The following is a 16,800-nucleotide window of genomic DNA, read 5'->3' on the forward strand; positions in this document are numbered from 1 at the left end:
ATGGCCTTCTCACTTATCCATGCAGTCTTCTGTGAACTGTAGATAGGTAGCAATATTCTTTTTGGATATCATTGCATAATCCTCGCAACCCTGCCATGCACACTATTGTTGTTCAGTGTTCTCACTGATGGTGGTTTGGGAACATTGACATTCACAAATGCAGGAGAAGCCTTTAATCCCTTAGACATTACCCTACATGCTTGTTCTTGGTGTGATCACTCCTGAGGATAATAATGGTCTTGAACTGCCTTGGTGCAGTTGGTGCACAATCTGCCTGACCGTAGACTGGTTGAGTCTAAACTTATTTGGAAATAGTTTTGTACAGTGCTTTTTTTGTCACAAAACACATGGAACGGTGTTCCAGCACCTTTTTTTGAATGGAAGAACCAGTTCCTTCTAAGCTGCCAGTGCGAGTGCAGGTAATCCCCGAGTTACAAGCGTTCACTTAACGTTCTCATGCTTCCCCTTCCCTTCCTGCTGTGCGGGACTCACCTGGAAAAGGTCTGTCTCCTCGCTGCAGCGGTTCCTGCTGCCTCTCCGATCTGAGGCCAGGGGACACATCCACAGCCCCCAGCAGCCCGATACGGGCTCCGGAGGCCTGGAAAAGACCTCTGGAGCTGAGATCTATGGCCGTGGAATGATTTTGCACCCCCCCCAGTGGACCAATCCAGGCTCCGGAGGCCTGGAAAGAACCTCCGGAGCCCGGATCTATGGCTGCGGAGTGATTTTGCGCCCCCCCCCTGCGGCCCGATCCGGGCTCCAGAGGCCTTTTCCAGGCCTCCAAGGCCCGGATTGGGCTGCTGGGAGGCCGTAAAATCACTCCGCAGCCATAGATCTGGGTGGCAGAGGTCTTTTCCAGGCCTCCAGAGCCCACATCGGGCCGCCGGGGGCTTTGGACGCATCCCCTGGCTTCAGATCGGAGCGGCAGCAGGAACCACAGCAGAGAGGAGACAGACCTTTTCCAGGTGAGTCCCACGGAGCAGGAAGGGAGGGGGAAGCATGAGGTATCTTGGTTGGGGAGGCCTTGGGGGCCTGTTCCATCAATAGGCCCTCCATGGCCTTCCCCATCCTGAGATATGTCATGTTTATTTAATAAGCCATGTGCTTTTTAACGAACAAGGGAGTGATCTCGCTAAAAAAATGAGATTCACTCTACGAGTTTTCGAATTACGAGTGGAATGGGCAGGCTCCATTACATTCATAACTCGAGGACAACCTGTAAAGCTCTGGCTCAATGAAAGGAAGGTGCCCAGGGAAATCAGGGGTATTGAAGGTTGACCCGGAAACAGTTCCACGGCCCTGAAAGCAGACCCTCTTCTCTGCCTTGGTTCATGGGGTTTTCCCCGCTGCCGCTGCCTGTCCTCACCACCGTGTTGGCCACCAGGGACTACGACTGACTCCTGGAGCGAATCTCTTCGAGAGATCAGGCACGCTCCCAAAGCAGCAGCACCACCACCACTTTGGTCGCTCTGGCTCCGGAGGAAGACTGTGTGTCATCAGAGGCAGAGGAGGACGAGGTGGCAGAAGACATGATGGCTCCGAACAAGCACCCTCTCAAAAGCCACCACAATGGCATCCGTCAGCTGATGCTGCTCACGTGATCGGTGCCGCTCCATAAGGGCTTTTCCATAAGTGGAGCCAGAGCTGTGTGTGAGTTCCGTCACCTTTTTTTTTTTTTCAAAAAAACCCACTGGTTTTGTAACTTTTTCCAGCCTGGTGCATACCAACTGTTTTTCAGAGGCCTTCAAAAATCTTGTTTGAGCCAGGCCATACTTGATATGCCTCTGTCATCTCTTTGCTTAATTACTGGTAATACCCAGACTTCTGCTCTTTAAATAAAGCAGGAACTCTCATGCTCACACCTGATTATCATCCCATTGATTGAAACACCTGACTCTAATTCCCCTTCCAAATAAACTGATAATTCAAGAGATTCAACTACTTTTGCCATACAGAAATACGTAACTTTGGATCATTTCCTCAATAAATAATATAATCTTTGCAACTCATTTAATTGGGTTCTTCATTTAGTTTTAGGACTTGTGTTGAGAACAGATCACGTTTTAGATCATATTTATGCAGAGATAAGGAACCATCCAAAAGGGTTCACAAACGGTAATTGCCAATCATACCTGATATAGACAAGTGGCAGGATTATCTTGCCCGCCCACCTTCCATTTTTTGACTATATCAGGGCTTTTCAACCAGTGGTACAGGTACCACCTGTAGTACATTGGCACCTGACAGGTGGTACGCGACCATCCTACAAAAGTGGTAGTGGGGGAGGGGAATGAGCTGAACCGGTGGCAGCACCGCACAAGCCTGAGAGAGAGATGGCTGGAGCTGCAGGGCTGTCAGGGCTCAGCGGAAGCACCAGGATCAGTGCCAATCAGCTGGAATCCAGGGTCTTATGATTTACATTCAGATGCTTGGCAACTGATTCATATTTATGACGGTCACAGTGTCCCAGGGTCATGTGAAGTGACCAAAACCTGCTGTAACCACCCAGCAGACGGGGGGAATAAAAACCAAACACCCCCCACCCAACCCCCGCTGCCAATCCTCAACAGAAATGCTCACAACAATGAAAACCTCAGACAGGAGGAAGAGCGCCACCAGGTGGGCAGGCAGGTGTCTTGCTCGGCTGTGGCTTTGGGGGCACTTTTTTCAGTGCCATTGTAACTTCAAGCAGTCACTAAGCGAACTGTTGTAAGTCGAGGACTATCTGTACTTTATCACTTTTTTCTTTTTCTTTGGTCATCAAGTTTTTGACATCTTGCTAGGCAACTGGTGGTACTCGGATGTTGCCGTATCCTAAAAGTAGTACAATGGGTGAAAAGGTTGAAAAGCCCTGGACTATATAACCAGAACATTTTTTTATTGTTTACTGTAAGATGAGAACATGACAGAAGAGAAGTAAACATAACCAGAACAGGAAGCTTTCACAATGCAAGTCCAAGGGTTCAGTTTGCTTGATGAGAGTGACTGAAACCAAACTTTAATGCAACTATGAAGACTGGAAACTTGGGACTAATCTTTCTTGATAATTCCATGACAACCTGTTACAAGTTTATGGAGGCGAGGTGGAATAATATACACTGTGGATAAAATAAGCACCCTCTGTCTACCCAGTAGTAAGCTTTTCACTCTGGGACAAGGCCTAGCAACATCATGGGCATCACAAGGTACAAATTGCATCTGACACATCTGTCAATAGCTCAGCAGGACACTTAACAGTCACGCATCCTTCACCCTTCCCAAATTTGTCCCGAATGAAGCTCAGCATCTTGATCAATAACCAGGACAATAAGATTTGGGGGCAGGAGGGCAATCAGGCCCTGACCCCCGCAGAGAACCAAGAAGGCACTTGGACCAAAAAACCCACATTAATGCAAGTTAAAGCAACAGCTTCTTCATTGTGAGGGTCAAGGAGGGTTGCCTCACCTCTGACTTTCCCCCACAAAGTCAGTGCAGGCAACAACTGTCACCAAAGCAGCACAGCGCCTACATGTTAGCTTCATGGCAATTAGGGAAGCAGGATGAACACTATAGACAGGATTGTATAGAGGCAATCCCATCCCTCACATCAACACACACCAGAACCCAGGAGATACTACTACTACTACTACTAGCAGTAGTAGTAGTAGTAGTAATAATAATAATAATGAAGAAGGAGAAGTCATCTAGTCCAACCCCCTGCTCAGGCAGGAAACCCTACACCATTTCGGACAAATGGCTGTCCAGTCTCTTCTTAAAAACTTCCAGTGTTGGAGCATTCACCGCTTCTGGAGGCAGGTTGTTCTACTGGTTAATTGTTCTAACTGTCAGGAAATTTCTCATTAGTTCTAGGTTGCTAGAGTGAGGTGGGGAAACTAGGCGGAAGAAGAATTAGATATGATCACTGCCTTATTTTTGAAAACAATAACAAAGATGGAATAAATAAATAAGTAAATGGTAAGTTTATGGTTCAGAAGCAAGGAAAAGCGTGAACTGGTGTGAGAATGGAGGAATAGCACACTAACTTGGAATGACTTGGTGACTTGAGGGTGCTGTCTCCAGCTTTCAACTTGCCTATTCTTATTTTATTCTGCACTTCGTTTTAATTCAGTTTTCTATTCTATCTTTTTCATATGATTTTATAGTTTGTATCTGTAAACGGCCCACTAGGACAGTGAGATGGACACTGTCCAAATTTGATGAACAAATATAAATAAAAAAGTACTGATCAGCTGATCAGTTCATTGTATAAACACTAGCATTGTCAAAGTGTTTGAATTCACAGCTACTAAATACACCAATAGCCACCCTTTTGTTTTGAAATAGGTGCAATTCATGGAGGATTGGGCTATTGCTAATGAATAGTTTTGCTGGTTCTTTCCAATCATTCAACCGCTAGAATCGTAGAGAGATTATTTTACATACCAGTGGCTAAGGACCTTCCTGAGTACAGCTAATTAGATACTGTGAGAATCCGCAGAATGCTAAATTCAACACCTTTTTGGTTTGGCCCAGCAGGATTATTAGACACACTCCATTTCTTGTTTGTTGCAACAATAATACTGAATAGAATAGAATAGAATAGAATAGAATAGAATAGAATAGAATAGAATAGAATAGAAGCTGGAAGGGGACCTTGGAGATCTTCTAGTCCAGCCCCCTGCTCAACAGGAGAACCAGTACCATCTCAGACAGGTGATTGTCCAGTCTCTTCTTGAAAATTTCCAGTGATGGCGCGCCCATGATTTCTGGGGGTAAGCTGTTCCACTGGTTGATTGTCCTCACTATCAGGAACTTTCTCCTTAATTCCAGATTGCTTCTCTCTTTGATCAGTTTCGAACCATTGTTTCTTGTCCTTCCCTCTGATGTTTTGATGAACCACCTGATCCCCTCTGCCTTGTGGCAGCCCCTCAGATACTGGAATACTGCTATCATGTCTCCCCTATTTCTTCTTTTTTTAGACCAGCCAAACCCAAGTCCCGCAGCCGTCCTTCGTATGTTTTGGTCTCCAGGCCTTTGATCATCTTAGTTGCTCTTCTCTGAATTTTTTCCAAACTCTCAACATCTTTTTTGTGATATGGTGACCAAAATTGGCTGCAGTATTCGAGGTGTGGTCTTACTAGGGCTTTACAAAGTGGTACTAATACTTTGCGTGATCTTGATTCTATCTCTACTTTGAGATCAAACCTGCATGTGCTCTTCCAGCAAAGATGTATTTTCTGTGATATGTTGAGATATAATGCATCAATAAATGACTCATTACCAGTAAGAATTACAGTTCCTAGTTGCTTCTCAAGCCCACATCAAACGGATCGTGAGATTGAATCCTGTAGAATTGTTTTACTAGAACAATCAGGAACGCCAGCAGGATCAGACTCAGAGGAGAAATTAAGGGCCCTTATGAGCAGGTGGGCTTGCAAATGCAGCAGGAACAGACAGACTTTGTATTTGGAAGTAACAGAGATCACGTTTTTTATTTAGAGACAAGCACTTTGTGGCTAACACTAATCCCCTCAGATACACTGCCAGATTTCACCGGCACAAGAGCTGAAAAATGTGGTGCAGTTTCCTTTTGCTGTTAAATGGGAAACCCAATGCAACAGTTGTGTAAGCCATTTAAAGCACATACATACATCTCCCAAATACATCTTGCCAATAGAAAGCAAGATCATCCCAAAGTTTATTTTAAAAAGATGTACTGGAAGAGGATAGGAGAACATTACAGAAACATCAGCAACTGGATTGCTTTCACATTCAAACCCAATTTATCTCCCAGGCTGCTGCGGTAGAGACTCTTTCAGCCTCTCATTCGAGACCTCAGTGTGAATGAAGAGAAGACTTTTCTCTTAAATCAGAGGTCCTCAAACCTGGCCACTTTAAGACTTGTGGACTTCAACTCCCAGAATTCCGGGAGTTGAAGTCCACAAGTCTTAAAGTGGCCAGGTTTGAGGACCCTTGTCTTAAATGTTCAGGTACAGATAGTCTTCGACTTACGACCACAATTGAGCCCAAAATTTCTGTTGTTAAGTGAGACATTTATGAAGTGAGTTTTGCCCCATTTTATTAACTTTCTTGCCACAGTTGTTCAGTAAATCAGTACAGTTGATAAGTTAGTAACAAGGTTAAGTGAATCTGGCTTCCCCATTGACTCTGCTTACAAAAGGGGATCGCATGACCTTGGGACACAGCAACGGTCATAAGTATGAGCCAGTTGCCAAGCATCTGAATTTTGATCACATGATCATAAGGATGCTGCGAAGATTGTAACTGAAAAACAGTCATAAGTCACATTTTTCAGTGCCGTTGTAACTTTGAACGGTCACTAAATGAACTGTTATAAGTCGAGGACTACCTGTACTTCAAATGTTAAGTGTCATTCTCAAAGGTGCTTTTTTTTCAGGAGGCAACTGGACTTTCTTGAAAACATTTCGCTTCTCATCCAAGAAGCTTCTTCGGCTCTGACTGGATGGTGGGGAATGGAAGGATTTATATTCCTTGCAGATGGGGGTCTTCAAACTTGGCCCTTTTATGACTCATGGACTTTAACTCCCAGAATTCCTCAGTCAGCATGCCTGGGAATTGGACGCCTCTGCCCTAAATGGTCTACCAGAAGTGGTTAGGTCAATCCTCATCCTTTCCATGACTTACATAATTCTAAGACTTTCTGGGAGTTGAAGTCCACAAGTCATAAAAGGGCCAAGTTTGAAGACTCCTGTTTTAGAGAGTCATTGAGGCCATTTGGAGGCTTACCTGTGTCCTCAGGGTCACCTGAGTAGGGCAAATGTGTGTGGAGCCTTCTTGGCTACAGGATGTTTTCTGCCCTGTGTCCCTTCACTGTTGAAGACAGGCGCAGGCTGTTGGGGATGAGTCTGTGTTGCCTGCCTCTCAAACTGAAGCGCAAATGGTTCCTGTAGTCTGCAATGTGTTCTGGAAATCTGTGCATACTCCCTCATCATTCCAAGGGTGTTCATCCCAAAGTGCATAACTCAGGGGTAGGCAACCTTGGCTCTTTTATGACTTGTGGGCTTCAACTCCCAGAATTCTTGAGCCGGCATGGCTCAGCTTGGAAACCTCTCCCTTTTTCCTCAGCATGGCTGGCTCAGGAATTCTGGGAGTTGACGTCCACGAGTCATAAAAGAGCCATGGTTTCCTACCCCTGCCCAAATGCCTGAATTTTGATCACGTGATCGTGAGGAAAAAATATTTAAATATTTAAACCAGGGGTCTTCAAACCTGGCCCTTTTATGACTCGTGGACTTCAACTCCCAGAATTCCTGAGCCAGCATGGCTCAGCTTGGAAACCTCTCCCTTTTTCCTCAGCATGGCTGGCTCAGGAATTCTGGGAGTTGACGTCCACGAGTCATAAAAGAGCCAAGGTTGCCTATCCCTGGCATAGCTAAATGTCTGTGAAGATTCTCAGTCATCCATGTCATGATTGTCCCAAAACTAGAAAGTCCAGGTGCCTCCTGAAAAAAAGCACCTTTGGGACAACCATGACCTGGATGGCTGAGAATCTTCATAGACATAAAGCTAGGTGTCATTATAATCATGTTTTCTCCAATCCTGGGTGAAATGGAGAATCCCTCACATGCCACACAGTCCCACTCAGAAAAAAATAGTAAGCAAAAATAAAATAAAAATCCTCATAATCCTAAAGGCAGAAAGTAACAGAAATGAAAGCAACACCGTTCACTACAGGGAGTCCTTGACTTATGACAACTGAACCCAAAATTTCTGTTGCTGAGTGATGCCGTTGTTAAGTGAGTTTTGCCCCATTTTAGAACCGTTTGTGTCATAGTTGTTAAATGAATTGCTGCAGTTGTTAAGTTAGTAACACGGTTGTTAAATGAATCCGTTTCTCCATAGACTTTGCTTGTCAGTTGGTCGTAAAAAATGATCACATGACCCCGGGACACTGCAACCATCGTAAATATGAACCAGTTGCCAAGCATCCAAATTTTGATCACGTGACCGTGGGGATGCTGCAACGGAGATAAGTGTGAAGAACAGTAATAAGTCATTTCCTTCAGTGCCACTGTAACTTTGAACAGTCACTAATCAAATAGTTTTAAGTTGAGGACTACCTATGTATGTCCAAATATCTTTGTTCTCACAACTTCACTGCCATTTGTTCACTAAACTAAACTTTGTGGTTGAATGGAATTAATAACAAAATATTTTATCAATTCCATCCAATCACAACTTCCTCCATCTTCCCACTACCTCTACCCTTCACTCTTTCTTCACACTTGTGTTTTGAGAGTTAAAAATTCATTTATTCTCTCAGTATGATCAAAGAACCTCAAGGTGTCTCCTTCAAGCTGGCCAGCCGCTTTTCTATTCAATGCACAATCATTCAGCACCCCTTCAGCATTGATCCTCTCTCCTCTTGTTTTACCACACTGCACTTCTTCCTGATCCACTTTTCAATGCATTCAGGTTTTGTTTCTCTGATGTCCCCAATTCTCATTTTCATATAACCAGGTGCACAGAAACGTATTCATGCACACAGCCAGTTTTGCTTCTTTCAACATTCATGGCTGCCTTTCTATCTATATTTGCACACCTAAATATTTCTCAAATCTATTTTCTTTAACAAATATTCTCCAAAGATAAACAAATCTGTTTGCTATATATAGCGTATGTGTGTATACATATATGTATATATATGTATATATAGTGCATTCAGAAAGTATTCAGACCCCCTTCACTTTTGTCAATTTTGTTATGCTGCAGCCTCATTCTACAGTTATTGAAATTCATTTTTTTCTCCTTAATCTACACTCAATACCCCATGATGACAAAGTGAAAACAGATTTTTAGAAAGGTCTGTAAATTTATTAAAAAGAAAAAAACCAAAATATCACATTGGCTAAGTATTCAGACCCTTCACTCAGTACTTTGTTGAAGCACCTTTGGCAGCAATTACAGCCTTGCGTCTTTTGGGGTATGATGCAACAAGCTTTGCACACTTGGATTGGGGGATTTTCTGAAATTCTTCCTTGCAAATCCTCTCAAGCTCAGTCAGGTTGGATGGTGAATGTCGGTGGACAGCCATTTTCAGGTCCCTCCAGAGATGTTCAATAGGATTCAAATCAGGGTTCTGGCTGGGCCATTCTAGGACATTCACAGAGTTGTCCCTAAGCCACTCCTGTGTTGCCTTGGCTGTGTGCTTAGGATCATTGTCATGTTGGAAAATGAACCTTCAGCCCAGTCTGAGGTCGTAAGCACTGAGGAATAGGTTTTCATTGAGGATATCCCTGTACTTTGCTCCATTCAGCTTTCCCTCAACTCTGACCAGTCTCCCAGTCCCTGTTGCTGAAAAACACCCCACAGCGTGATGCTGCCACCACACTTCACTGTTGGGATGCAATTGGGCAGGTGATGAGTAGTGCTTGTTTTCCTCCATCCATAATGTTTAGAATTGAGACCAGACAGTTCATTCTTGGTTTCATCAAACCAGAGAATAAAGCTCAGATTGTAGAAGGCTGCAGTGATAGTTGTCCTGCTGGAACTCTGTCCCATTTCCACACAGGATCTCTGGAGCTTGGTCAGAGTGACTATCAGATTCTTGGTCCTCTCTCTTACTAAGGCCCTTCTCCCGATTGTTCAGTTTGACTGGACGACCAGCTCTTGGAACAGTCCTGGTTGTGCCAAACTTCCTCCATTTGAGAATTATGGAGGCCACTGTGCTCTTAGCAACCTTCAGTGCAGCAGAAATTTTATTGTAACTTTCCCCATATCTGTTCCTTGCAATAATCCTGTCTCTGAGCTCTGCAGGCAGTTCCTTTGACCTCATGGCTTTTGCTCTTCTACAGTATGTTGTCTGCTGCGAGGTATTCTATACAGGGGTGTGTGTCTTTCCAAATCATGTCCAATCAATTTAATTTACCACAGGTTGACTCCAATCAAGATGTAGAAACATATCAGCAATAATCAAGAGAAATGGGAGGCACCTGAGCTAAATTTCAAGTGTCTGAAAACTTATGCCAATGTGATATATGTTTTTTCTTTTTACAACGTTTATAACCATTTCTATAATTCTCTTTTCACTTTGTCACTATGGGGTACTGAGTGTAGATTAGTGGTTCCCAACCTTTTCTATACCCTGCACCCCTAGAACACTTCTGATATATTCTTGCACCCCTTACAAAAGTTCAAAATAATAGTAATGAATTATGCATATGCCCTATAATTTTGAAAACCCAAATTTTCGCACCCCCTGGAATATTGTCTCACACCCCCAGGGTTGGGAACCCCTGGTGTAGATCAATGAGAAAAAAATGAATTTCAAAAACTGTAGAATCAGGCTGCAACATAACAAAATTGACAAAAGTGAAGGGGGTCTGAATGCTTTCTGAATGCAATATATAAAGCCCTCCACCCCTACAATCACGCTACGTAGGGATGTCACATTTTGCTTTATTAAAAAAAATACAAAACAGTATTAACAGATATACAGTTAAACGTATACAAAGTCTACAGTTTTATTACTGTAGTGTTACAATCAGAGAAGAATTGCAGCCCCAAATGGCTGGGTTGGCCTGGGGGGAAAAGAGATCGTGTTTTTCTAAGTCTAAACTACTTAGGAGTCATTTCAAATCTTGCCTGTGAAGGAAGAGCAAAGGGCAGGCTCTAGTTGGTGAGCAACAAACATCAAAATGATAGCAGAAAGGGGGAGGGAGGAGTTTAACCAACATGTTGGTGTCTAGGGAACTTTCATTCTTGGAGGTTAAGGAGCATCTGAGCTCTCTAATAATGATGGATTAATCAGTATTAATCCTGGTACAAGCTTGTAGTGCAAATACATTCCTTTGGTTAAACAGATCGTCTGCTCACCCCAAGAATCTTCCTTTCCTGAAACCATCACTTTTACTCTAATGCTAAATAAACACATGCATATCTGAGCAAAAAGATGGATTCCACCCCACCATCTTTTAAAGTACCAAAGCCAGGATTATTAATATTCTGCTTTGCCCGTGTATTTGTCGTATTTACTTATCTGTCACATCTATAAAACATGCTTCTTGCTAACTAGCTGGCTGTGCTGCCTCTCTATTTCTATGGGAACTCTGACAGTGTTCATCCAGATCCCAAGATAGGATGCACTACCTAGGCCAAGAGGGTTCAAGCGTGGCGACTTTTAAGACTTGTGCACTTCAACTCCCAGAATTCCCTACCAGCATGGCTAGCTGGGGAATTCTGGGAGTTGAAGTACACATCTTAAATTTGTCCAAATTGGAAAAACACTGGCCTAGGCCTAATAGGAACATGAATTCCCAGCATTTTAAAATGCTCCCACTGGGCTTCAGAGTGTGATATACTCTGCAAGGGAAATCTTACCTATTTTTTTTTCCCAGGAAAGGTCTTGACAGGTTTATGCACCTCTTGCTTTCCAAACCCACCTGGGGCTTAAAATGCACAATGCTGTCAAAGGAGAAATGTAGTGTTTCTCATCTTTCATCAGCAGGATTCATACACCGCCAATCTGAAGGGTGGTCAATGGGTTGGGTCCTAAGTGCTGTGAGGCACCTCATCTTCACTGACTGCCACATCAGAAGAGATTAGAATGATGTAAACATTGATAGCTAAGATCTAAAGGAGCCTTTGTGCAGACATGCCTAAAATACACAGCCCTTCTAGAGGCCAGTACAGACTGGTCACTGTTGAGAATTGGCTACTCACACAGCACCCAATATCCCTAACTAGACCACCAACATAGGTACCCAACATACACTGTAGAATACGTAAGGGATGTCTTTCACAAGCAATAGCAATAGCACTTATATACCCTTCACAACGCTTTACAGCCCTCTCTAAGCAGGTTACAGAGTCAGCATATTGCCTCCAACAATCTGGGTCCTCATTTTACCGACCTCGAAAGGATGGAAGGCTGAGTCAATCTTGAGCTGGTGAGAACCGAACTGCTGAACTGCAGGCAGCCGGCAGTCAGCAGAAGTAGTCTGCACCACTGCATTCTAACCACTGCACCACCACGGCTCATGGGCTTTGAAGTCTTGGAACAAGGTGAGGAAAGAGTGATCCTTAGGCGCCTGTTGAATAAAAAGATAAGGCCTTTGACAAAGCAAAGGAACCATGTTACTAGCCATTGTTTAGTGGAAATGTCAATTGTGGGCACTCTTTTTTCACAACCAGAGTTGCCCACCTGTGGGAGGGGGAGACAACTGGTGGGAGGGGGGCCGCTTCCAATGGTGAGAGGCACAGAAAAGTCCGCATTACATTAGCAGGGTTGTCTCACATCCCCGTTCTTTGTGAGAAAACAGGCGAGGCAGGTGTAAGAGCTCTCCACAGGACAACAGAATTTATTCTACATACTTGTATTTTAACAACTCAGTGGCCAGAGTGAGAGACTTCATACATAACTGTTCAACTGGCAATTACAAAAAGCCATTGGAGATGAAAAAAGCCCCCGGAAGGCCCTATTACAAAATATTTCAAGTTTAACCAGAGGGAGAATTTGGGAGTAAGTTATGAATTTTCCCCATCACCTCTCCCTCCCCATTTGAGTAACAGCCCTTTGAAAATGTGATCAGTGCCAAACACGATCCTGCCTCTATCTCCTCGTTTGCAGAAAACAGAAGCTAACTTTCAAAAGCTATAAGTCCTACCCCAAGCCAAAGGCAGAAGCAGCTAGTTTGAATAACTCCTGAGCAGGGAGGAATACAAGGTCAGTGGGCAGCTTTGCCCCCTCAGTAGTTTCAAAGAAATGCTACCAGCAGCACAGACCAAAGCCATCTGGATTGTTTCCTGCAGTTTGGTAGCAGCTTGTCACTTGGGAGCGTCTCTGGTCTCTTACAGTCAAGACCTAAGCAGGAAAGCGGCGCTGGAGTCACACCCCAAGGCCTGAAATCCCTGACTTTCTATAGTTTTATTTTTCCACCCATGACCTCCTCTGCTATGCATAACTATCCCTTCCCAGGTTGTGTTTCGGTACAGCTTCTTGAGCCAGGTTCCTTCCACCTGTGCAACTCTGCTCCTAGCTTCCCTCCCTAAACTGAAGCCTGCATCCCTTCATCATCTCTTCGGCTTGCTTTCTTGACAGTCATGGGTCCATGACCACCTTCTCCGCCATTCCTGTAGCCCAAGGCCAATCGCAAGACCCCCAAATTAAATTAAAAAATGTAAATTAACGCTAGCTTTTAAAGCCCATAAATAGGACGGGGGAAGAGGGAATAGTGGAACTTAGTGCCTCTTGAAGTTATTACGATCTTCTATGATAAGTCTGTCTCCAAACCCTTCCCCACCACAGGGATGGCTGACTTTCTTGGGTCACAATGTATTTCGCCTTGACTACAATGCCTGGCATGCAGACACGGCCCGTCACTTTGCCAGCAGAAGGAGCTGCTTGCTCACAATTCCTTGGGACGCCTGTGAGCCAAGAGGGGGAAAAGTCTGGGAAGGGTCTGCTGCTGGCTACGGGTGTGTCTCTGCAGGCTTTATTATTGCCCTGCGATAAAAATGCGAAGGAGAATAGCAGCAGCGTGGAGGCGGATCATCGCTTCACTTTGGCATCTTCCTTGATCTTCCATATCATCAGCTCCATGCAGGCTCGGGCATCCTCACTGGAGTCATGACCTTCCACTGTTAGCAACCAGAAAAATAAGAAGCCTTCATTTACTTATGTCATGGGTTTATAGGCCCACCTAACTTCAACGGTGGGACTCTGGGTAGCATAAAGTAAAAAACAAGCAAAACCCCAAAATAAATACATAACTGTCAACAATGCTAAGATTGGAGATTCTTGCTTGGACAACATATGGAGATGCAGCCTTTTTCTTTATTATGCTTTACTCTTAGAATTAGATGATACTGGGGGGAGGGGGAGGAATGTGATGGGAGTTAGTTAGACATAAGATATTGTAATAAAAGATGATAAGGCATGGTGGGCGGAAAGCCAACATTTCAAATTAATTTGAATGTGAGAATGTGATTTATGACTGTTAGTTGTAGGAGGGAATTGTGTTTTAATTCCCCTCAAGGGAGGGGAAGTCAGATTTTAGCTTCCACTATGTAGGTGCCGAAGCTATGCTGCTTGAATAAAGGTTCTTTGAGGTAAACAATGCCTCAAAGTTCTTTGAAGAGTTTCATCTGTCAGAACCATGACAATAACATTAAAAAGCACACCCAATATATAAAGCGGCACCGAACATGATAATAAAAGAAGCAAAAGGGAACCCCGTTCAACTGGACTCAAATACCTTGGGGCAGGGGACAGGGGACAGATTTTAACAACTTGTCTAAAAGGAGAGGAGTTAAGCGCTCTGCCATATGGGAGGGAGGGGAAATTAGCTATTACACTAGGGGGCCCGATTGTATCCAAGTTAAGAAGACTAATATATTACGTAGATTTTAAAAAATTGCTGTTTTTCAAAAGGCAGCAAATTTTATTGCAGTGGTCGTTGAGTGAATCAATGTTAAGTGAACAACATGGCGGTTAAGAGAACACAGTGATCATTAAGCAAATTCATTATCCACAATGGGCATTTTTTTTTTTTTGCTGGAAGCTGGAAACAAACACTGGTTTCCAGTAAAAAAATATTTTAAGTTGCAGTCAGGTGATCGCGAGACACTGCAAATGACCATAAATAGCAATAGCAATAACAGGTAGACTTATATACCGCTTCACAATGCTTTACAGCTGTCTCTAAGCAGTTTACAGAGTCAGCATATTGCCCCCCCCAACAATCTGGGTCCTCATTTTTGCCCCAAAGTCTTACCGCTATCCTGGATGATGCGCTTGAGGTAATCCGCCATCAACGTACGCAATGCCCGCTTGTAAGGCAAACCCAGGCGGTGAGGGAAGACGACAGCTGTGTCTACCACCATAGAGTGGATAAGCTAGTAAGGGAAGGAAGGAGAATATTTATTGGATTCTTCTGTATATTCTTCCTTTCCTTTTGGACTTTTAATTAAAAGGGCTTAAATGAAAGAGTGTATGTTTCAAGGAAGTGCATCTCAAAAGGTAGGCCAGAGAAGGCAATGGATTTGAAGGGGGATTTACCCATCAACTAGCTATGGCCATCATGTCAGGGGAAGGGTGTGTGTAAAACATGTGTGTGTTTCCATGCAACATTTACCTTTAGTGCAAACAAGTCACTTTCTAAACTATGGCCTATCAGGATAGTTTCTGTGCTGAACATACTCAAGAGAACCGCCTGGACATCCCGAAGAGTTATTGACGCGTTCTCCAGATCTGCCTCTGTCACACCTGAAAACCTGCCAAGGAAAGGTTGGTATCATCAGCTGTTTTTTTATTTTTGTTTTAATTCTGCTGCTTTTCAGACATATGGTTACCACCCATCACGTGTGCAATTGTAGGCTAACTCTTGCTCAGAGAACCTCCTCCCTTTTCTTGTCACAAAATCTCTTGAGCAAAATGGACCCTGGTTTCTTTTTGGCAGCACTCCGACGATGATGGCTAAAAACAGAAGGCATGCCTCCCCACCATTTTCTACTGGGAAATAGATAAAAACTGTAATATGGGCAGGAATGTAGATACAACACAAATTCAACTTTCTCCTTCAAAGCCAATGCTACCCACATGTGCCACATAGCCCTCTTGACATCTCAATATTACATGTTTCTAAATATCACCACAAAAAGTGCTCCCGGCCCTGTCTTATTGGAAAGCACAAAGTTCAGAGCAATAACCCAGAAAGAAACACGAAAAGCATGTTCCTCCACAGGAAAAATACTCAGCTCATTTCTTGGGGCAATGTGATCTAGACAGATCAACGGTTTGGGAGTGCAAACCTTCTGAATTAATTTTTCTGATTCACAAACCAAGCCAAGCAGAGAACAAGGCAATGGATCTGAAATTCAAAAATAAAGATCACCAGCTGAAATTCTGAAAAGAAAGCAGCATGGAGGAAGTTAGGCCAGCCTAGCTTCCTCCATGTCACCTTCTTTCTAGTGTTTCAGCAGGCAACTCTAAAGGTGCAAATGCTTAGCACAGTGGTTCTCAACCTTTCTAATGCCGCGACCCCATAATACAGTTCCCCATGTTGTGGTGACCCCCAACCACTTATACATCATCGGGTGCCAGGGGCGTGGCCAAAGAAAAGAGGGAAAAATGGCGGACAGCCTTGTTTGGTGACCCCCGTGAAATGGTCGTTCAACCCCAAATGGGGTCCCGACCCACAGCTTGAGAACCACTGGCTTAGCAGATACCCTGGCCACTCAACTGCTGTCACCAAATGCACAGACTTTTGTTTATGTTCCTCATGCATTTTCACAATTTGTGGGGCCCTCACCGAGTGTTGTAATCCACAACTTTGGAGTCTGGTTTGACAAAGGTATCGTAGATCACTTTCAGGTCTGAGTTGATCACAGTGACGCGCGTCAGCTCTAAACCCTGCTTAGTGTAACACTGCAGAAGACAAGGTATGAGAGACACAAAGAAAGCACGTTTTAGGAAAGGTTCCCACCAGCTGTTGGACAACAATGGCCATTCATCAGACCTCAGCCAATTTTGCAATCAAATGGAAAGATGTGAAAAAGAATCAGGGGAAAAAATGATTCGGAAATGTTTCCAGTGATTTAGGTGTGGGACTCGGTATGCCTTATTTTGCCACATTTCTATTCTGCCTTCTTTCTGAGGCGTTCAGAAATTGTAATTGGTACCTTCCACTCTATGTTTTATCTCTGCAGTAACGTTCTCAGCTAGGGTTAAGTCGAGTCTTAGATCCCTCTGCTCTGATAGTCCGCCTCACCAGATGTTCTCCAGACCTATGGACTCTGCAACACCCAAAATTCCAACCAGCAGAGCTAGACTGATGGGAA

The 16,800-nt window shown here is 43.9% G+C and overlaps 1 protein-coding gene across 2 annotated transcripts in view; it reads right to left on the reverse strand.

Annotated features, from left to right (window-relative positions):
* Nucleotides 1-10,403: 10,403 nt before the first annotated feature.
* REXO1 (RNA exonuclease 1 homolog) overlaps nucleotides 10,404-16,800 on the reverse strand; it is a 54,504-nt gene continuing 48,107 nt past the window's right edge. For both annotated transcript variants that reach the window (XM_039358031.1, XM_039358032.1), the window contains exons 13-16: nucleotides 16,272-16,387; nucleotides 15,096-15,234; nucleotides 14,736-14,856; nucleotides 10,404-13,599 (exon numbers count right to left, since the gene is read on the reverse strand). In XM_039358031.1, the coding sequence (XP_039213965.1) occupies nucleotides 13,511-13,599; nucleotides 14,736-14,856; nucleotides 15,096-15,234; nucleotides 16,272-16,387 (465 nt within the window). In that variant the 3' untranslated portion in view covers nucleotides 10,404-13,510. The remainder of the gene's footprint in view (nucleotides 13,600-14,735; nucleotides 14,857-15,095; nucleotides 15,235-16,271; nucleotides 16,388-16,800) is intronic.

The sequence above is a fragment of the Crotalus tigris genome, unplaced genomic scaffold, assembly GCF_016545835.1.
Source record: "Crotalus tigris isolate CLP2741 ecotype Arizona unplaced genomic scaffold, ASM1654583v1 scf7180000018974.730210, whole genome shotgun sequence".
In the NCBI taxonomy this organism is placed as follows: Eukaryota; Metazoa; Chordata; class Lepidosauria; order Squamata; family Viperidae; genus Crotalus; species Crotalus tigris.